This window comes from Athene noctua, chromosome 13 (assembly GCF_965140245.1).
Source record: "Athene noctua chromosome 13, bAthNoc1.hap1.1, whole genome shotgun sequence".
Taxonomy (NCBI): domain Eukaryota; kingdom Metazoa; phylum Chordata; class Aves; order Strigiformes; family Strigidae; genus Athene; species Athene noctua.
In genome coordinates this window covers 4223831-4246304 of record NC_134049.1, presented here as the reverse complement: position 1 = coordinate 4246304, position 22474 = coordinate 4223831, and the positions used below count along the sequence as shown (strand labels likewise).

The window sequence follows — 22474 nt, the reverse complement described above, 5'->3', positions numbered from 1 at the left end:
GCTGGGGAAGCCATGACTAATAAAAATTTAATGCTTTGAGAGCTGCAGTGCTGTAAGTTTACTGCTGTTCATCAGTGGCTTTCAAATTTGAACTTAAACAGAATTGATCCGATACGATCTTTAATAGAGATGACACTACAGTTTTTCTTTGAGGGCACAGAAGCATATTTTATTATATACTGAGTGCATATTTCTATTCTATTTTTGCCTCCCTTAATTCATTGCTATTCTATATTTCACTTCAGCTTTCTCGCAGGAGGTGTTACACCTGAATCCAAAGCTGCCCAAACATTACCCAGATTTTTCTGCTTTTCTGCCTTTTGTTTTTTGATTGTAATGTTGCAAGTGCTATGTCATCCATAATGTAATCAACCAAGAAAAACAGGACCTTTCCCTTTTGTGAAAGTCACATTCCTCACGGGACTGATGATTACATATCCCATTTCTTTCTCCTGGTAGATGTGCGTCCTGGATACTGCTTCTCTTCCCTGACCAACGGACGCTGTGGCAACCAGCTCCCCCAGCCTTTGTCCAAAATGCAGTGTTGCTGTGACAGCGGCCGATGCTGGTCTTCTGGTGCAGCCACCGCTCCTGAAATGTGCCCGATCAGATCCACCGGTATGAATCCACCTGTATTCTTATGAGCGTGGTTGAACACTGAATTAGGCAGTGATTTTTCTTTTATCGGTAATGTCTTTAATAAAGAACTACCCAGAATGGTTGAGGCTGGAGGGTGCCTTGGGAGATCATTTAGTTCAAGCCACCTGCTCAGAGCAGAGCCTCCCACAGCAGGTTGGTTGTGACCCCCAGGAGGCTAGGGCAAGCAGACGTAAGCAAAGGATTTTATCTGTTGCTAATTAATGTCTTGTAGATTGGTTATTCTGACGTCACCTGATTCAGAGTTTGTTTTCAACATCCTCTTCAGGCTCAAGTTACTTCCACTAGAGCTTTCTAATACATCCCTATTCCCTCTGCAGTTTCATTCTTATTGGAAAGCTGGGGTTGCCATCCTTTTATATCTAACTTTGAGGTGCCGTTTATTTCCTCAAGTTTGACACAGAACCTGATTTCTGTCTGCTACCGAAATGAGCTGTACTTTATCGCCTCCCTGTGTATTGAGATCCCCGGATAATGTGAGAGCTCAGTTTAGAGATGGTGAGCGTATTATGAAACCAAGTGTGAGGGAGGGGAGGAAAGATGCTTTTGATATTGTTTAGGACTGGAGACCAAATGAAATGCTTTAGGGAAGAGGAATACGAGAAAAGGATTGATGGGAGTAACTCAGGGGAGGTGCAAAGTTTAGGGAGGAATGGGGGCCATAACACTGTAGCCGAGTAACTCTGAAGAAATTGTCAGAGACTATGTATGGGAGTGTTTATTGTTTTTGTTTTTAATCCTTTGAATGAAACTGCGTAATACTGCAGCAGAGTTCTATGATCAGAACTCTTGGAAGATTCTTCCTGGTTCTGTCACTATCTCAATAATATTTAAACATGTTAAATGTCCAAGACTGCCTAGAATAATGCTAACAAAATAGTGTAATCTATTGATACTTATCTGAAATAGAAAGACAAGGAGAAAGCTTTCGATCTTAACACAGTCCCTGTTTTCTTTACATACTTTCTAATTATTCATATCTAACTGGTGAATAAACTGGGTGGAAAAGTGAAGTAATTTGGCCAAGACCGCAGACTGAGACGTGGTGGAGAAGGAGCTAGAACCCAGGACTTCCTGACTCATAAATCCATGCAAGGTCTTCCAGATCATGGTTACATGCCACATTTTTTTTTTCCTTGTCTTTATTTTTTTTTTCCCGACTTGGGATATAAATTGAGACTATAAATTACCCTTTTCAAAAGTGCTTTGAAATTCTTTGAAAGGCCTTACATGTATGTAAGGTATTGCTGTCATTATTTAATCAAGTTCAGTTATGCCTTAATGTATCCTGAGAAAGCAAGATGAGGAATTTAGAGCTGTCAGTGGCCCAAAGTCTCTCTAACTCTGAAATGGAAATTTACTGCAATATAAAGTGGAGCACTAGCTGCATAATGTAACCAAGCGGTTGCATTTTCAATGTGGGCAGCAGACCCAGATGTTACTATAAAATACGCTGTTTATTGCTAGAAATTATACACGGAGATTAAAGTTGCAATAAAAAAGGCTTGCACTGTATTTCTTTGCGTAACACGGCAATAATTGTTTATGTGGAATGACAGGGTTTACCATTGACACTGTAAATACCTTAAAAGGGGTATCTCAGGCATCCAGCCGTGTGTGTGTTCAATTCTCACCTCAGCAGTCCCTTCATGTGTGCTAACTCCATTCCACCCATGGGCAGCCCCAAGGCTGTGACTTCTTTTTGCATGGGAGGCCCAGGCTCCTAGTGGATTGGCTTAGGATAATTGGGTATTACCAATCTGGAGTAAAAAAAAAAAAAACCAAAAACGTACTGTTTCTTTCACAAAGACTGATCAGTGGGTTGTAGAGGATGTGTGATTGGAGTATTGACTATTAAAACCACCATCATTAGCAAACATTTGCATATTGGAATTTATGTATGTATATACACAGATACAGTTTCTTCTCAGTGTCTCTGTTTTATCACAGGTAGACCACTGACTGAGGTTTCTTTCAGCTTACATATGAATAGGCAAACTAGAAAACTAGGGGAAAACCTAAATAAACAAAATACAATATGTAATACAATAAAATCTTCTTGGGAATGATTTAAAGATTAAAACCACTGAAAGGAATAATAGAGGGAAATGCAGTGACACGTGAAACAAACGGCTCACCTAAGAGCATTAAAGTAAATGCAAAGATCATAATCAGGAAAAGCAGAACTTTAGGCTGCCATGTTTATTTAACAAATCCTCTGTGATTCAGGAAGAGCTTCTAATGTGTTTTACAGGTGGAAATAGAAGTGAGATGAAAGTGCTGAAGGCTGAAATATCCAGCTTAGTTCTCCCAACACTGAATTTATTTTTCAGTTCTCATTTTTTATATTGTTTCAGGAATTCACGCATCTCTGTAGCATTTTGTTTTCATTATATAATTCCTCTCCCCTGTTGTGCCATAAACTTTAAAATTTTGAAGTTCAAAGATACTGGCTGCACAAATAGTTATTTGCGTATGCACGAATTGTGGACATGAATTAGGTCAGCTGGAAGTGTGGTCTTTAATTGTGATACTCTGCGTGCATTCTTTGGATTGCAAGTTCCAAACCCACACTTCCCAAAGACAAAAGAGTCAGGGGCAGGAGGAAAAGTGGGGCAGTAGGGCAGATGCCACTAATAGAGATAAACAATAGGAGAATGCATAACACTCAACATAGAGTGTGCTTACAGCAAAATAGATGATTTTCCCATCATCTTGAAAAAGGATGAACTTGGTGTAGATCTGACTCGGTTTCTCTTTGTCTACACTCCTTAGACTGCACCTCATTTGGTTTCTGCTTTTATTGGCAAACTTCATTTTCACAGGGAAATAGTGTTAGTGTATTCATTCTCTAATTGGGTTTGCCTCATTGCTTATATTTCTTTGTTTTAGGAGGTTAACTTTTAAGAAACCCAGTTGAAACTGGGCTTCTTTCCCTGTTCAGTATTTTTCTAACTCTGTGGCAAGCTTTGTATTAAATTAACTTGGGATCGGGTCCAAAAGTCCTTCTTTAGGTAAACTTCACACTGAGTTCATCAAAGATTTTGCCTGAAGAAGACTAAGTAGATTAAAATAAAGTAGATTTAGATTAGATATAAGGAAGAAATTCTTGATTGTGAGATTGGTGAGACACTGGCACAGTTTGCTCAGCGTGGTTGTGGCTGCCCCCTCCCTGGCAGGGTTCAAGGCCAGGTTGGACGGGGCTTTGGGCAACCTGGGCTAGTGGAAGGTGTCCCTGCCCATGGCAGGGGGGTGGAACTGGATGATCCTTAAGGTCTCTTCCAACCCAAACCAGTCTGTGATTCTGTAAGATCAGGTCCCTGCCTCACTGTTCAGTTTCATATCCAGAATGTCAGTTCTGTTATCTTCTTACAAAGCTCGTTACTATGAATAAAACATACAGGCTCAGATTTTCCTGATTATTTAAGGTTTTGTTTTTGTTGCTAATGTGAAACACTGCGAAAAGGGGGAGAGTTGGATTAAATGGAAAGGCTACAAGAGTCTAAAAGAGCTTTCATTGTTTCAGATGAGTATCGCAAATTGTGCACAGTAGCTGCTATGCTGCCAGCAAGACCTGACCTTCCTCCGGGCCGTCCTGACATTATCCCTCCGCCACTCCTTCCTGGGGTTTACCCTCCTCAACAGCCAGAAATCGTCTATCCATCTCGGGCTCCACCGCCTCATGGTAAGAAAATAATAATAACCTTTCCCTGCACCGTTTGCATTTATCTTCTTTAAAAACGTGTTTCTCGGGAGCAATGTGCTCCCTTCAGCTGTTGGTATCTTTTGCTTGTTTTATGTGGACATATAGTCTCTGGATATCCTTCTAATCATAGCTAGATTACCATGTATCTTAGAGCAGCTCTACCTCATTGGTAGTGTTTATCCTGTTAAGACAGGATTCAAAAATTACATCCTCACTTTCTGTACTGAGGCCCATGTGTTGCAGTAGTTACATCGCTGTTATTTTAAGGCTATTGTGAGCTTTGCTGCCTGTCAGCATTAAGGAACTTGAATAGCTCTTTGATTAGATGGTGATAGTTACCTACATAAAGGGCTTGGCTGGGAGAAAGCAGCTTCTTTCAGGTTGTTTTCCTCAATCTTGGGTGGCCAGGTAGGAAATGTTTCAATCACAATAGTAGTCTGCTGGACACTGAGGCTGAGCCATTGCAAAGAAAACCTCCTCAGTGATATGCATAGATAGATTAGGTTTCTCTAGAGCAAGGAGGAAGCTAGAGCAAAATACTGATCTATTCCTCATTCTGTCCCTTGCTCAGGGAATTTACTACACGAATAGTCTGCAGTGCCACCTGAAATCCTTTGGCATAGCCACATGCTCTTTTGCAAGTAAACACAAATTCATTTTGCCCATGCTCTGTGCAGATGTAAGCAGGCTCTGCTTGCACTGGCACCAGCTGAAACTATTTATCCTTGGTTCAGCACCAAGCTGAGCTAATAAGTCTGAGGCAAAGTATGTTAACTCAGGCCTGACGCTGCACTGACGTAGCTGCACAGCTTCTGGTCAGCTGGGAGCCTGGACAGAGCCAGCTCACATCTGCCTGCCAAAGAGCGTATAGGCATACCTGCCAGGGTTATCCCTGCCCGCCTCTTACTCTGCTATCTATGAAAACAAAGATAACTGAGCCAGCCTGCCAGCTCTCTGCTACTGTAGGCTTTTAGTGGAGTCCCTGCAGTGCCACGTACCTGCTTAACCGCTAGGTATGAGTAGACTCTGTCCTCTTTTGTCCTGCGAAAGAGGAAAACGGGATCAGACTTGCCACAATGAAAAAAATCAGTGGGTGCTAGCTGTTTTCAGACAAATCTCTAAGAGTCAAAGTGCCATTTTCTCTCTCCAGTGCTGGTTTTACTGTGTAATTCACGTTGTGATGGAAGGTAAGTGTTGACTTTTAATGGAAAATGCTGCACAAGTTGCAGATTACCAAAAATTATTGTGACGAACTATTAAAATATTTATCCAACTCTGTTATTTCAGTGATCTTGCCGGTGAACTTCACTGACTATTGCCAACTGTTCCGACATCTCTGCCTTAATGGGCGCTGTATTCCCACTCCTGGGAGCTACCGCTGCGAGTGCAACAAAGGATTCCAACTGGATGTTAGAGGGGAATGCATTGGTATGTCGTTTTCTGCTCTAAATCACAGAGGGGAATTTTATTTTAAAGAAAAAAAAATATTTTTTCCACACAATGTAATAACTCTGAGTTCTTAAATAAAACAACCCCCCCCCTCCAAAAAAAACCCCCAGTAAATAGACTTCCAAGAACTAATTGCTTTCAACTGCAAACTTACTTTTACAGCAGTTTTGCCTTTAATACATTATTTAACAAATCTCGTAACTTGCCACAAAATTATACAGAAGGATTTTTTATTTTACTAACCTGTGGCTATAATGTGTTTATTAGTGTTTGCAAATGGCCTCTTTAATATGCTACCAGCTCTTTGAGTATGTAAATGACCTATTGTTAAAAAAAAACCCCAAACCAAACAACAAAAAAACACCGAGGGAAAAAACAATCATGGGTTTGGGCTTAGTAAGATTTACAAGTCCTCTGTCAGCTCATCTTGTTGGGCTCTTGAGCCCTTTAGTTTTGGAACTCAGCCAGGGCTTGATGACAGGAGCAAGGCTTAGCTCTCTCTTACATGTAAGATTTTGCTTCTGTCAAAATCTATCTTCCCAGTGGGGGTGGGAATGTGGAGGTGTGGAATTAAGGCCTCTACCTCTCACACATGCAATATTTTTTCGTTGAGTCCTCCTTTTTCCCAACTCCTGCTTAGCTTAGAACATGAGATCCTTTTACTGGAATTCAGTGGTGTCCCCTTTCCTTTCAGATTGAAGCACATTATTTCTCCAACTATAAAACAATAAAATACCCCTACAGACCTGAATAACTTTAAACTAATGTCTTAATAAAAATATATTGTCTGTGTTCTACAGATGTTGATGAATGTGAAAAGAATCCATGCATCAGTGGAGACTGTGTGAACACCCAGGGATCCTACATATGCCAGTGTCGTATAGGATATCAAAGCACGCCAACCAGAACAGAGTGCCGAGGTAAATTTTGGTTTTATAGCCATATTGGTACTATTGTATAGGTACCAGCAGGGAAAATGGTTTTTAAGCAAAATTTAACAGACGTGTTAAATATGAGGGTTTTAAACAAAGTAAATCGAATATGGCAATAAAAATTATTAACCTGCCTGAGCTGGCTGTTCACAGACTGGGTTATGAACACAGACATTTAGTCTTCTGCTGAAAGTATCTTGGCACCATTTGTGCCTTTTAAGTGGAAGAGACATCTTTTTTTTCCCCTCCCTCTCCCTCCTCTTTTTTGTAAACAACTGAGACATTTTTTCTTTTGATTCTTGAGGATCTCAAGGACAATTAAACATCCATTCTTTGGAAAAACCCTTTACCTATAAAAGACTGTTAAAAGACTAAGAGAGGAGGAGGGAAAGAGAAGTCTTCCAGTGGGTAAATATAAAGGTACAGTGCCCGTGTGTTGTCCCTGCCTGCTGTCAGAGAAAGAACTAAACATAAATTACAGCAATGAAAACTTAAATAAGGTCTGGAAAACTAGTGAAGCAATGGGAAGGTCTAGGTGGGGAAACTGTAGAATACCCATTGGTGGTTTTCTGAAGACCAGGCTCAGCAATAGTCCTGACAGTCTTCATCCTGTCTTCCTGTGGGAGTGGGGAACTCAGCTCCTTAGTGGTCATCCCTGTGTCAGGGCTCTGTGACTCCCAAACTGTCCTTGGGTGGGAATTTGACTGTAAAGGTGGATGCAATCCTTAATAGTTAAGTCATAACGAGAGACTTCTGGCAGGAGAATGAACGACTACTTGGATATTCCATGAGAAATGAAGCATCTAAAATAAAACAGCATGTTTGAATGCTCAGAGTCCCAGCTTGTCTTCATATTTTGCTTTCTACACTAAGAGGAGGGTTCCTTGGGCATGCACTCATTCTGAAGCACAGAGTTTCTAAAAAGCCAGAAGAAAGCTATCTGTATTAGTGTGCTTTTTTTTTTTTTTTTTTTTTTTTTTTTCCCTTTGTGAATCAGAAAGGTATTTGTGGTACGGAATCCTACTCCAATCCAGGAGGGCATGCAGAGCCAGCACCACTGCTGCATGTTGCTGGGAGTATTTGATCTAATTGCTGCCAAACAGCCATGTTGTGGAAGCATCTTCATAGTTCAGCTGACTAGTGGTGAAGGAGTGCTGAAGTGGAGTCTCAGCAGTGATAAATTTACTCATGAGTCATTTTTGTCACACGCTTTTAATTTGACTGATTCATTACACAAACACATGGTTGTCAGAAGCCCAGTAGCTTAATGGCATTAAAGTGTGGTCACTTAGCAGTTCCTTTGCAGTCTATGGGAACTGTGCTTGCTTGACAGGCACTTCAGAAAATGCTGGGATGTGCAGAATCTTTGTTTTCTGAAGGAATTTTTAGGACCAGTTTAGAGAAAAGAAACAGGCTAGTGGGGTGCATTTGGTAAAATATGCATATATCACTAGTGCCTGCCAAAGTCAGCATTTGCTGTAAAATTACTTTGCATGACTACTTTGTATGTTGAGGTTTTATTTTTTGCATACACAAATGTGTCTGTGCTGATATGCTTTTGGAAATGTATTCCTTACATCCATTCTTGAAAAATGAAGTCTCCATAATGACCAGATGTTTATTTATTCCTTCCTCTGAGGTTCCATGGGAGAGTTTTTTTCTGCATAAAGAATCTGATAGGTGACTGGTTAAACACTGCAGTCTGTATTGCAAGCTACTGATTCAACTGTTACTAGGATCCCTTATAAATCTAGTAAGAGTTTGGCTGGATTAATATGTTAATTGGAGACATAGATGAATAAGGTGGTCACATTATGATTAGTGACCAAACAAAAAATGCTTTTTAGTTGCGGAAGGAGAGATGTAAAATGGAGCTAAAAAAAGGGTGAAATTCTGTGACGATTAGCTAGGAATGTATGGGAGTCAAAGCTTAGTGCTTACTATAATCTACCCAACATTTCTGAGAGGAGGGGGTCAGACCTTACATGGAGATGGCAGCAATTACAGACATTTCATTGAGAAGGGAGCTTTGATTTTTGCAAATTTCTCTGGGTTGGAAAACCCACCACAATATTATTTCATAATTTGAAAATTAGAAATATAACATAGTGGTGGGTCTCTGGCCAGCTGTGTGTATTTAAAGAACAATGAGATTCTATGTTAATTTTCTGCACTATGATTTAAATGGCATCTGATGCATGGAAGTACAAATCCTAATGAACTCTAAAAGCTAAAAGGCCAGAAAAATCTTCAGATGCTGTAGCATTTTTGCCTGTCCTAAGGAAGAAAGTTGGTGAAGTAGCTGAAGCCAGGCTCAGTGTCAGCTCAGTGCCACAAAAGTCAGGGGAAAGGGACTGAGCAGAGAGAAAACTCACTTTTATGCACTGCTGATCAGTGATGCTCGTTTATCAAGCCTCTATGCTTTTGCTGGAAGTCAGGAGGGCTGCAAGCTGCCACTGCAGTGAGCTGTCACTTGAACAGCTCTTGCCTCTCTGCTGGCCTGGTTGCTTGCTTCCAGAACAGTTGTTTTCAGGGATTTCTTAGCTTCCCAGAACTACAGTGCTGCTAAGAAAGCAAATAGAGGTTCACAATTTTGCAAGGCATCAGTTCCTCCTCAGATAGGTGTCTAGAGAACAGGGGCACTTGGGAGGACACCCTGTGCTCTGCTTCATCCTGAAGTGCAGCAACGCACTTCGGGGGGCTGGGGAAGGGCACCCCCAGGATATTTGGGAAGACAGCGTGGTTGCACGATAGATAGGTCTGTATGTGCTAGTTGAGATCTCTGTGAGCAGAGTCCCCTGTGTGCAGGAATCTCTGGGAGATGGTCCAGGCCTTGATGGAGAACACTGAGCAATCTGAAAAATGTCTAGACAGTCTGTCTCAGCATCTCCTCTCCCCTCGTTTGGAGGAGAGGGAGAGCTGCCAGTCTCGTGTGATATCACTATTCAGGTCCTCCAAAGCCCTTGCCAAGCACCTCCTGCAGAGAGAGGGAAATGAGGAGCTGATGTTTCAAATATAAAATAAGCAGGAGAAATATCTTCTGAGGTGGGAAAGTCTCAAACTTTCCTGTTATCTTACAGCAAAAGACAAGATCCCCCCATCTTTCCTTCAGTGGTTAGCTATTGTTAACTTAAACTTTCAGTAAACATCTTTTCATGATGAACAAAAATGCAAAAAAACCCAATTAAAAGGATCTGATTCTTGTTTGAGCAAGCTGCAGGGTAATGTTCACTGAAATTCTGTCACAGCAACTTGAAATTTCAAGCTGATGAACATTTTCCACCCCCATAATGTTCGGTTATGGAAATCAAAATAAATAATATTTCAGGTGAATATAGTTTCCATGTAGGGTTAAAAGCCTAGGGGAAGGGGAAATAGGAAAAATTCCTTGTGAGTGTAAAGAAAGAAAACCCCTCACATATTTTTTTTGGTTTTTTTTCGGTTGGCTTTCAGACATTGACGAATGTTTACAGAATGGACGTATTTGTAATAATGGACGATGCATAAATACAGATGGCAGTTTTCACTGTGTGTGTAATGCTGGTTTTCAAGTGGCAGCTGATGGGAAAAACTGTGAAGGTAAGACTTTTCTGAAGTTATTCTGTATGAGTAATTACAGCCGCAAGAGGTTATTCACGTCAGTGAAAAAGAAGAGGACCTCTGGTGGGGGGGAAGGGAAGGAACAAGGAATCAAATTTCTAAATACCTTTTGCTGTATCTGGGAGGGCAAGTAAACTGTCTTTTGCAGCCAGTTCTGGAGCCTTGGCTTGGCAATCCTCAACGGGATGTCTGTCCAGCAGGAGAAATAGCACATACCACTATCGCACAATGCAGTTTCTTTGATGGGAGTGGTACATTTTAAAACGGAGCGCAAGTCACATGCTGCCTGATTTTACTGTGTGTTTAACAGCATGCTTTATGGGATCTTACTGGGTGACTAGCAGTGTGTTTTATGTAGATGCAGTCTGGTCTGACCCATAAAAACTGTTTTAAGAAAAATTTGTAAACATAATTGATGTGTTCCTACCTCTCAGACCTTTAGTAAAGGGGGGAAAAAGAAGAATGTTCTTTATCATGCTTCCCAAGGTCCTTGGGAGGGTTCCCAATGATCTATTCATACGTTAAAGGAATTTCAAGCACTGTTCTTAGAAACATTTTTGGCAGAATATTATCTCAGTGATTCAGCTCAAAGACTTAATGCCAAAATTCCTGGTTGGGATAGATACACGATTTTTTTTTTTTAGATCATAAATTATTTTTGTCTGACTTAGCCTGTAAGTAAAAAGAAAACACACCATGTCTAGAAGTGTAATTTCTGTCCAAGACAGCTGCAATATTAAGGAAAATAGCACGATTCTGAATATATTGTAATGTCATTATGATCCAGTGATTTTATGTGCTAGTAGTGATTCTGTTAATCCTTGGTAGAGACAGACATTTTAAGACTCTGTTTTTCCTGAATCTTTTTTAGATACAGTTTAGCACTATAAGCTGCTTTTTAAACATCTTATTATTGAACAATATTGACTAAATAGATTTGGAAATTAATATATTTTGGAAAAAAACTTGATTCTGATTTCTTCCTTTCCCACCAAGGGAAATTTTACCATGTGCTAATAGTAATAAGAACCAGGACATCAGCAGTCTGGTAAAACATTTTTAATTCCATTGCATATGTTGCCAGAATGTCTGTTGCATCCACTTATGAAACGGTTTCATCTCTGGCATTGTAATGCCTTGAATTTTGTTCTTAGGAATACATGTGCACACACACTAATCAGGAAAGACCATGGCATTGTGCCATACCTTAATGTAACTGTGTATCGTCCTTTAGATGAAACTGGTAAACAGTGCTGATTTTTTTGGCTGTAACATCCAAAACTGATTTCATTTGTGCCAGGCTCAAATAAAGACTAAGAGGATATGAAATATCTCTTTTTATTTTTTTTTTTTTATTATTGTTGTTGCATGAGTAACTGTGCAGGGTTCAGAATAGCAGTGTCTGGGACCTCCACCTTTTCCTATTTGAAGCCTTCATACTGTGCCATTAGTTCAGAGGATGACTAATGCTAGTATGAAGCTGCGATTAGTAAGCACCCTCCTATGTCACCTGTCGTGCTGAATCTAGGGAAGAAGTAGGTTTTATTCTAAACAGAAGTTGATGATGAAAGTGCCTACAGAATGCATGCTTGAGCACAGTGCTGGGAATTCTTTCACATCATAAATCTTAGGCTCATCCAATGGGGGTTACAAAAGCTTTCACTCCAAACACAAATGCTCACTCCTCCTGTTTCAGGTCTTCTTAGTAACATAAAATTGTGTTTACCATTCCAAATGGGAGGCTGCTTCTAACCTGGCTTCTATTTACGCCAAGATTGCACACCTTCAGTTACATACCTTTCTTACTTTTTTATGTTTTTTACCAACTGGCAGTTCTTAAGTTGTCCAGTTTCTCATCTGTTTTTCATTCTTTTTGCTCTTCTTGGATACATACCTTTATATGTTAATGATTCATTATGAAAAAATGGAGTTATTGCTTTGACACATCCTCTAGGATAGTGCAGTATGTCCCATCATATGTTTCTGATTATCATACACCTCTGAGAGGAAAGAAATTAAGGTTTATCTTTTGGATAGAATTAGTAAGGGTTCTTTTACTTAAACAGTATGAATATTATGTCTATTATGTACATTTTCAGATATGGATGAATGCAGCATAAGGAACATGTGCCTCAATGGGATGTGCATCAATGAAGATGGCAGTTTTAAATGCATTTGTAAACCAGGGTTCCAGTTAGCATCTGATGGACGCTATTGCAGAGGTGAGCACAATAAATTATGGGTTCCCAAAGCTTGTGAGTCATATGCCTCTGGTAGCTTCCAGAATCGCCTTATTTCCTTACAGTGATCCTTGGGGACAAGAAATACTGGGCAGAGTTCTCGTCAGATAATGCTTTTTTAATCAGCTAGAATGATTTGTCATTGTGCAAGACGGTACTCAGTCTTCTCCACAGTGTTGAGCAACTGAACTAACCAGCCAGTGGGAAATATTCTTTGATCAGGGACTGTGTGATCTGACCTAGTTAAACTCCAGGGGTTTTTGCCTATGAGGTCTTCTGCAGTTTGGCTCCAATATATCTCACTTTTTGTGTTTGGCCTTTTAAAAGATTTCTGCCTTGGCCAACCAAACATCATAGCTCATTGCCTTCTTTGGGTTTTTCACCCATTCTTGCCTGGGTGTTCCTAGTCAATACAGCATCTCCGAGGAGTGCCTAGCGCTCTGTGTGACTGACATGCAGATATGAGCACCACAGCAAGATTGTCTTTTCCATTTGCTGCACTAGCTCAGCAATACCCCCTGTGGGAGACACCAGCGTTCTGGTTGCTAGTTTTGTCATCAGAGTTTCCGTTCGGTCCTGTCAGGAACTGGAAGTTTTATGGGTATAAATCTTCATGTTTCAACAAGTTTTATAGGCACAAAGCAGAAGTTGAAATAAGGAATAAACAAGTGCTGAGCCAAGTTACTTATGGTTTTGAAAAATTGTAAGTCTTTTAACTATTGGAATCAAGGCAGAAAAAGTGCTTGCTTACACCTTGGCAAATTTAAAAAAAAAAGTCGCACTGGATTACAGAGCAACGTCTTGTTGCGCACCAATAACAAAAGTAAATCAAAGTAAATGTTTGAATAAATAACTTGGTTTTGAGAGTTAGTGACTTGAAAGGTGAATTAATTTGGATCCTGTTACTTCTTGAACACTGTACCAGTCAAATCCAAACTGCATGGTGTTTAGACTTAGACTTTAGATCCAAACCAGGCCAATAAATCCAGTAAAACATCTGGAAGTGCTCTTGCATTTGATAACTTTTGCACTAGGTATGCAGGACAGTGCTACCCAGCCTTCAGGTGGGGAAATCGCGTATTTATAATGAGAGACGACCCAGTTCTTTCTTTCTTCCTAATAGAGTTGTTTTGATTAGGCAAATGAATTGTTCTTTAGTTTCTCAAATGACCAAATGTGTAGATCCATACAAGTGTCTCCTTAGCTTAACAGCTACTGGCTGTGTTGACTGCAGCCTTCACACACGTAGAGCAATCAGCTTTATTTCTGCTCTTACCTGTTTTCCAAGTGGTAGCTATATGTCTGTGCTTTGCCAAAGCTTGTTTTCCAGCTGGTCTGAGTGTGGGTTAGCAGCAAGACTTGGTCTCAGACTTGGCAGGGAAGAATTTGATGCCCATCAGGCCTTGGCACATCAGTCACTTGTGTTCCCAAAGACCACTGGCTGATCTCTGTGTCATTAGCAGGGATGTGACTTAACTGATGCAAGCTCAGCCCAAATGCTTGTCTTGGTTTTTGCCTTGAGCATCTTTTTTTCTTTTTTTTTTTTTTTTTTTTTTAACATCACTCTGTGCACTGAAATGCCATCCAAGAAGATGGTATGTAAATTGCTTCAGACTACTTAAAAACCAATGATACTCAACTTCACAGCCTCTGTTACATTGCCTCCTGGCTAAACAGGAGTATGAATACAGCCAAAAAGGGGTTTCTGGCCCTAGAGAAATGTTACTTCTGTGCATCAAAGGAAGAATATTTGAAAATTATCCAAAATTGCAAGCAACTCAACTGATTCCTACTGAAAGTTGGAACACATCTTATAGTAAAATGAAGGATTTCTCCCACTGCTTTTCAACACTTAGAGTAAGCCTTGTTCTCTGTGAATGAGCATGCAAACATTCATTATGTGTTAAAATTGCTATTGGGTCAAAATCAAACCAGCTTTTGAGACCCTGACACCCAAATTACACTTTTTCCCAACTTCATATTTGTCTCTTTTCTTCCACTTGCCCAGAGTATCATGAAATAATTTCCAGGAATGTAGTGGCTAGAGAGCGCACAACCCTCTGCTAAATGTCTCCAGTCATATTGGTAAAAGTTTAAAACATTTATCTTTAATAATGTCTTTTCCTGTACATTTTAATTTTTACCCTTATTGAGTGCTTTATGTACACACCACGTGTAAATACCTTCTGTCCTACAGAATGGTTAGCCTTTGAAACCGCTCTTCACACTGCACATCCTGAATTTGTTTGTGAAGCGAATGCATGAAGATCTTACACGAGCTTAAACTCTTAAGGTCACGCTTGCACATGCAGTTAGTGCTCATGCACATTGGGAACCTGCGTGTGCACTAACTGACATTTCTGCAGCAGATTGGCTACCTGCCTGAGCAATTTTGATATGAAACGGAGCATGTGTTTTTGCCAGACTCTTTAGGAGTTCAACAAAGGAATTAAGAATTGCAGTGTACAACACATCGCTCCTATACCCATCTCATTTGGTGCACTCTAAGCAGAATTTTGAACTATTAAGAAGAATTTCTAACCCAAAGTTGGGGATACTGTAATCGACACTTAGTTCCATAAAATTGGAATGTAAGTATAAGTACAGGGCATATGCTTGGCTGTCTGGTAAAAAATTCCACTCAGGCTTTATGAAGTAACATGCCAAAAAAGAATGTTACACCATAGTCTTGTGTATTCCCTGTAATACAAGACATACTAAACTTATTCATCAGTAGCTTCTTTTGCTGATGATTTGCTGATGATTTTTCAGAAATACTTACATCAGGCAAGCAGAGGTTTAAAGCATTATTTCTGTTCCATACATCATTTTGTCTTTAGACCAAACAGGAATTCCGCAAATTGAAAGCTATTGCGAGGCAACTGAAAGTGGCAGTTTAGTAGTTTGAGTAAATTTTTCCTGGTTAAAATTAGAGGACTTACTGTACCCAGCTGGCACTACTGAACAACCTAAGCAGAAAAGGCAAAAAACTCACTGGACATGGAGAATTAGTTGGTTTTCCAGAACCAGGTTGAGGTATGCTGGTAAAAGCCGGAAAAACGAATGTTTTTGAAGTTGTCCAAATGGTGACTTTTACCACAGAAGAACCTTGTCAAGGTTAGAAATTTGGACTTTATGCTTGCATGTGCAGTTGATTTACTGGGTGGAATCTCAGCCCTGGTAAAAGCAGAGGCTTTTTACCTCATCTTCACTGGAGCCAGGTTTTCAGCTGATCTGTGCAATTCTAAGTGACCCACTTTACCTTTCTATAAAACATCTGTAACAGTATTTTCAACACATTTTTAAATCGGTGCAAAAGAAAACGGATGGCACATTTCACCCTTTACTAGCTTACAGAATCTTTTTTAAAAATGAACTACAGAAAAAAAGTGACTGCATTTCTGTTTCTGTAAGTAAGCTTAAAAAAGGAAAGTTAATTTTAATTTTTTTTCTCTTAGGAGAACTTGTATCTGTCAAAGTATTTCAATGTTGTCTAACAAAATAACTGTCTACACTGTTAAATAGTATGGGCACATTTTGAAGTCCCAACTCCGTTTTTCCTTACACTGAGTAAGGACTAAATTTAAAGTGGGAAAAGCACTTAAGATTTGTGTGAAACAGAACAAAAGATTGCAGGATGAAGTAGAAATGAATTGAGCCCATGTACTTAAATATAACTTCTATTTTAAAATGCAGTTTGAAAAAGGAATCTTGGATCATACAAGCCATGTTTTATGCCAAACAACACAAACTAAGTAAAACACAGAGGTGTTTCACTCTCAATTTGCCCTTTTAAGGTCAGAAAAAAGGAAATTGTCACACACACTGTCTCTTGTATATATTATGGAGAGTTGTTATGAAGTGATTATTTTATAAAGGTTATACATACTTCCAAACAATATTTTAAACACTCCTTTTCTTAATCACTTATAAAATAATGGCATGCTTTCTGTGCCTAGAGAATGATCTTATTATTAACATGATACACAGCCTGTATACTTTTTTTACTAATTTAGCATCCCTTTGTGATAGTCTAATATTATAAGGCTTCATTCTTGTATTTCATTGCTAAGGGTCTTATTGTTCAATGTACTATTGTTGGACAAAGATGGTAGCTTGTACTCGGCAACTGCTCAGGGCTCAAATCATTAACAAATTCCTTTCAAGACCGGAGTCCATTGAAGGTTTATAAAACAGGCTGTAATGAGCATCTGATAGGAAAACCCAATTGTCATGCATATCACCAGAGAGACACGACGTTCTGACTGTGGAAATTCAGAAGTGCTTCCAAAAACTGAACCCGCAGTGGGAGGGAGGGAAATTCTTTGGTGGCCCTGTGAAGGCACCTCTTGGGAGGGGTGAAAGATTCAATTTTGCTATCTGGACTGATTTCTTACAGCATGAGCTAACTGTTAACACAGAAAGGGAATGTCCTATTACACACCACAGAAGTCCTTTGTTTTAGCAGTCACAGTTTCCTCCTTCCTCTGATTATGTTTTTGCCTGAATGACCCTTAAATTGGAATACGTACCTCCTGGGACAAGTTAGGAAAATGCAATACCTTTTTGCTCTCCAAGGAGAGCAAAATTGTTTTGTTCTGTTTATTTCTCCTGCGTTTTGCATTTTCTTCTTCCATTTCACAGAATGAATTAATCATTGTTCCTAATAAATCCTTAACTTGAACTAGTTTCCATTTACACTTGATATTTTTCTATAGGATACATTGAAAATAAGCTGCACAAAGGCAAGTTTCAGCCAGGCATTGAACACTATGTAATTTAATTTCTAATAAAGCTCATTCTGTTCTCCAACAGACATCGATGAGTGTGAGACAGCTGGAATATGCATGAACGGGCGCTGCGTCAACACTGATGGCTCTTTCAGATGTGAATGCTTCCCTGGCCTTGCAGTAGGACTGGATGGACGCGTATGTGTCGGTAAGACAAGCTTAATTTGTGCCGAGTCATAATTAACTGATCTTAACGCATTAATGCTAGACAATGGACAGATCAGATTTGAATGTAGAATTTACCATTTTTTCGTGGATTGGTGGGTGGTAGTTATAGTAGATACCAATAGCTCTGGGACATATACTGTAGTAGCCCATTTTGCTCTTTTTAATTTTCCTTTCCATTTAAAGAGAAGAAATGTGTGGGCCAAATCACAAGGTCAGGCAGACTGTATAGCATAGTGCTGTTGGAGGTGAGTAGGGCTGTATCAGTTTTGCATAGGTGAGAATTTGCCCCATTTCTGTCAATGTAAAATCCTTCGTCACTAAGCTCAAATATTTAATTACTCTTTCACCTCTTTTTAAAGTGGGGCATAACAGTTTTTCCACTTCTACCTGTTTCTCTATAAGCGAGTGATGTTCGAGGTGTTTGATTTTAAAATTCTAATGTGTCTGAGGGCCATTATGGGCCAGTTTTTAAAAAGTGAAAAATGTCATCACCTATGGACCTTAAAAGGTAAACATTTTCAATCTTATGCGCTGGAATAGCATTACGGACTTTTTGTTTTCTGCAAGCAAATAATTTTTTTTTTTTTTTTTAACAACAGCATATTTCGTGATCTTTTCCTTATGCAAGTTTTTATTTTTCTCTCATTCTGCCTTTTTTCAGGTATGAAATGAAAACAAAGGCTTTAGTGTGGCCTTAGTGGGCTTAATCCAGGGTGTTGTACCAGTGGTGATTTTAGCCTTGATGAATCAGAGACAACTAACAAAGTTGGGAGGGGGACATAAAATACTTGTTAAAATCAAATCACTCCTCATACTCTGGGAGTAAAGTAAACAGTACGGAGTTTTTTCGGAAGTCTTGAGATAGACTTAGTTCCAGCTCTGAGATCCTGCCACTGGGCTTGTCAGTTTAAAAGTGAGTAAAGTCCCTGTCACATGGCAGAGATTTTTGTCCCTTTTCCCCACGGCTTCTTGCTAGGTCAAGGTTAAGTATTGATCGTTCCCCTAGTAGTTCACTAATGCATATTAAGTCATTAAATTCAGTAACTAGTTTGTATGTCTGAACTCTTAGGATCATGAGGAAGAATTTCCTGTCCTGAGTAGAGTTAAGGGTATAGGTGGGTGACAAGCATAGGAAAACGGTGAAAGATTTTTTGTTTTGACAGCTATTTTACAGTGTTTATGACATGTGAGCTACATTTAATACTTGTAATTTATGGCAGTTGGCTATGGCAGGATTAAGAGAGATTTTTTTTTTCCTCAGATACACACATGCGAAGCACATGCTATGGTGGCTACAAGAGAGGACAATGTGTGAGACCATTAAACGGTGCAGTTACAAAATCAGAGTGCTGTTGTGCCAGCACTGACTACGCCTTTGGGGAGCCTTGTCAGCCCTGCCCAGCACAAAATTCAGGTATAACATACTTATTGGTAAATACTCTAATCTAAGCTTTAGGTTGATAAACTATTTTTGGAAAGGTAAAATATAGTTTTGTATTAACATTGCACCCTAAATCAGGAGGGTTAAATTGTTGCATAACGTTATATATTTTGAGCAATCTGCTATTTTGCATGTTGAGAAGAGTACAGGAGAGAATCTTTTGAGGCAATAGTACGTGCTGATATCTGGGTCTGGAGTTGTTGCATGCATTAAACCAGATTTTCAAACAAACTCCGTTTTGATGGATAACAAAAAATACAATTTTGGACTCAAGTTATTCATGGAAACCTCTTGAGTTATTCATATATTCAAATCCTTACGTACACCTGTCAGTCAGATGCTTGCTGCCTGAATTCTATATCCTTCAGGTGATCTGAAATTGTTTATACAGTAACTAGCCTTTGGATAGTCAATGCAAAAACAAATGTCCAGTGAAGTCAGTTGAGAATACTTGAGTCTCTCACTGAAATCCCCACCAAGCAAAGTTGTCTGGAACGTAACTTCTCTCTGGCAAGAGAGCAATCCTAATCATTCTCATGGGCAGAATCTGCTTTTAGGAAAGGACTTCTTCCAAGAAGACTGTGCTGACACAGTCCTTGTCATGAAGCCAGTAAATAGAGAGACCCTGGTTTCATGGAAGTGACTGAATGCAGGGAGCTCGTTTGAAGCCCAACTTTGAGTGGTGTTTTCTCACTCAGCAAGTATGTTGTTGCCTACAAACAAAATACGCCGTTCGATATGTAGTTCAAAAGCATCTCATACTAATGTGGTATCTCCTTTGTAAGCAAAAATAATTTGAGATTTATTTTTTAAATCTCAGTTTTAACAGCTAGCTTTAGGGAGACAAAACCAGTTGCAATAAATGAGGTTGGTGGAGCTGATGTGAGCTCTTCAACAGGAACTTGGTGACCACCATTTTATAACATGCTGTGGTGTTCAGAATAGCAAAACACCAAGGAGGTGTTTGCAGGGTAGGAAGGAGCCTTTCCAGCAGCCTCTGCTGGTATCAGTGGGCCCTTCTTATTGTACAGCAGAGTTGAAATCTTTTGGGGATGTTGGACTCTGTATCATTGACTTCTATTTTGTATTTGAATTTCTTTAGCAGAACGTTTACATCTGTGGAAGCTATTTTTCCTGTGTTCTTTTGCCCACTTTCTCAATTATTAAAAAAATGCCATCTCATGTAGGGTCAAGTGTAGCATTTCTTTGGGCTTTGAGTTGCGTTGAGTTCTTAGAGAGGAGCATTGTATCAGAGAGACTGAAAAAAAGTTCCTGAAAGGAAGACATTTGTCTCTCTGTGCTCCTCAGAAGTTCTTTGCAGAAGTTCCTGCCATTGTAGACTAAAAGTTTTGCTGATGCATGTCCAGAGCAGATCTGCTTTCACAGGCAGTGGCAGTGATTATTTGAATCAAGCAGGGATATATATTGATCTGCTGGTTATGATAATACTGGGAGATGTGTTGCATGTGATTTTCTTTAAAGAGAAGACAGCCAATCCCATAAATATTTTTATTATTTATTAGTCTTAACAGTGGGCTGTTATTAAAGTGCAAATATATTGGACAATATATGACCTATATGGCAACAATTAATGCTGATCTGGCTTTCAGTTTATTCTGTTAATTATTCTGAACTCAAAAGAACCTGAACCCAGTGGTAATTGAGACATTTGAGATACACTGATACATATTTTAATTACTGTTTTTAAGAATAAGAGATCCTTGATCTACTAGGAATTCGTGAGGGCATCTCTGTTAAATGGAGTTAAACATGGGCTAGAATTACAGGAAAAAAATTTTCTGTTTCCTGGTCACTTTGAATGTACACCTTGAACAAGGGCTTGGACATACGAGTTCTGGAGAATCTTGCTGTGAATATTTTCTGATTCATTTGTTTGGGAAGGCCAGCATGAAGTTTATGCCTATTCCTAAATGCCACAGTTCACCATGTGAATTTTTTACTCATTCATCTTCATGAGCAGATGCAGACCCTGAATCTGCTAAAATGTTTCACAGGTTCAGACCACTGTGAGACTATTAATGTTTTTAGAATAATTGAAAGGCATGTTATATCATTTGGATAATTAATTGGCATATTGTAAATGCTGATGCTGAAAACAGTGATCTAAAAAAGAATATTCCAGTAAGTATTTTAATATTTTTCCAGCTGAATATCAGGCTCTGTGCAGCAGTGGAACTGGCATGACTGCAGGAGGAAATGGTAAGATCCCTTCAGACTATAGCAGTTCTGACTAAAAGTGTTACCTTGATATCCTTGATTTGTTAGACATGCTGGTGGGGGTGATGGCAGGAAAGAATGGGAGGAAGGCTTATTCTAGTGGATGTTTGCAACACATCAATTTTGGATGAAATGCGTGGAGCATGCCATTCCACCAGTGCACCCTCTGTATTTTATGTCATGGAACATATGTGAGCGCTGTTACAAAATAATGGCAAATTTGTTAGAAGTGTTATTACCTATATGATTTAGAAATCATACACGTAAGTCATATTCACACATTTCAACTGAAATCATCCTGAAGAATAAAGCCACGCTGAACACCGAGCTTCCTCACGTGTTTCATCTGTCAAAAAGAGCAGGTTGACAGAGTTTGATTAATTAGAGAAAAAGAGTAAATGGTTACAATAAAAGCTTTGTAGTCATAGAACTGTGAAACTCTAAGTCAGCCTATGCTCACTAGTAGATTTGCTGGCAGCAGAGAGAGCAGAGCATTCAGAAAGGAGAGATGTTCATGCTTTGGAGAGTGATGCCATCTGGAAATGCTATGAGTCAGGGTGTTAGTACATGTGCCTCTCTAAATGTAAGACCCCAGTTTAATATCCCTGTTCTTATCTACAAGTCTCTTAAATGCCCGTGGGCGAGGGATGGTCTTAAATAACTGTGAAAGGGATGCTTTTCTCTCTTGTGTGAATTCCCCAATCAGAACTACACGATTATAAATATGGAGCAGCCAATGTTAGTGATATTGAAAATATATCTTTTCCTAGATTGGAGAATTAACCCCCACAACCCCTCAACAAATGACTCTGTTTTTATGGTTTTGTTTTTTTCCCTTTATGTAGATATTAATGAGTGCTTACTGGATACTGATCTCTGCCCGAATGGAAGGTGTGAGAATCTGCATGGAACATACAAATGTAGTTGTAACCCTGGATATGAAGTGGATTCAACTGGGAAAAACTGCATTGGTATGAAATGTCCCATTTTTCATTTTGAAGTTTGTTGCTTATTTTTATCCTCTTCCACCTTTTTTTCCATGTTTCTTCAGATCCACTAGCTGCTCTTCTGATATTTCTGGATGTTTTCTGCTGGATTCTTCTTTTAATTTCAGTGCTTTGCAGTGTTCATAAAATCCTCCACTGTGGGACTGTAAGGGACCACTGCTGTCAGTGACTCAAATCACTGGCAGCCATGCAATAAACATCCAGTTCGGTGAAGTCCAAGGAAAATGCACTCTGCAGTACCAATGT

General features: G+C 39.4%; 1 protein-coding gene across 4 annotated transcripts in view; it reads left to right on the top strand.

The window, feature by feature from the left end:
- Positions 1-22474, top strand: part of FBN1 (fibrillin 1) — a 159038-nt gene that overhangs the window by 67728 nt on the left and 68836 nt on the right. For all 4 annotated transcript variants that reach the window (XM_074917728.1, XM_074917729.1, XM_074917730.1 and 1 more), the window contains exons 10-19: positions 460-618; positions 4184-4342; positions 5651-5791; positions 6613-6732; positions 10198-10323; positions 12444-12566; positions 17400-17522; positions 18804-18956; positions 21150-21203; positions 22067-22192. In XM_074917728.1, coding sequence (XP_074773829.1) covers positions 460-618; positions 4184-4342; positions 5651-5791; positions 6613-6732; positions 10198-10323; positions 12444-12566; positions 17400-17522; positions 18804-18956; positions 21150-21203; positions 22067-22192 — 1284 coding nt within the window. The remainder of the gene's footprint in view (positions 1-459; positions 619-4183; positions 4343-5650; positions 5792-6612; positions 6733-10197; positions 10324-12443; positions 12567-17399; positions 17523-18803; positions 18957-21149; positions 21204-22066; positions 22193-22474) is intronic.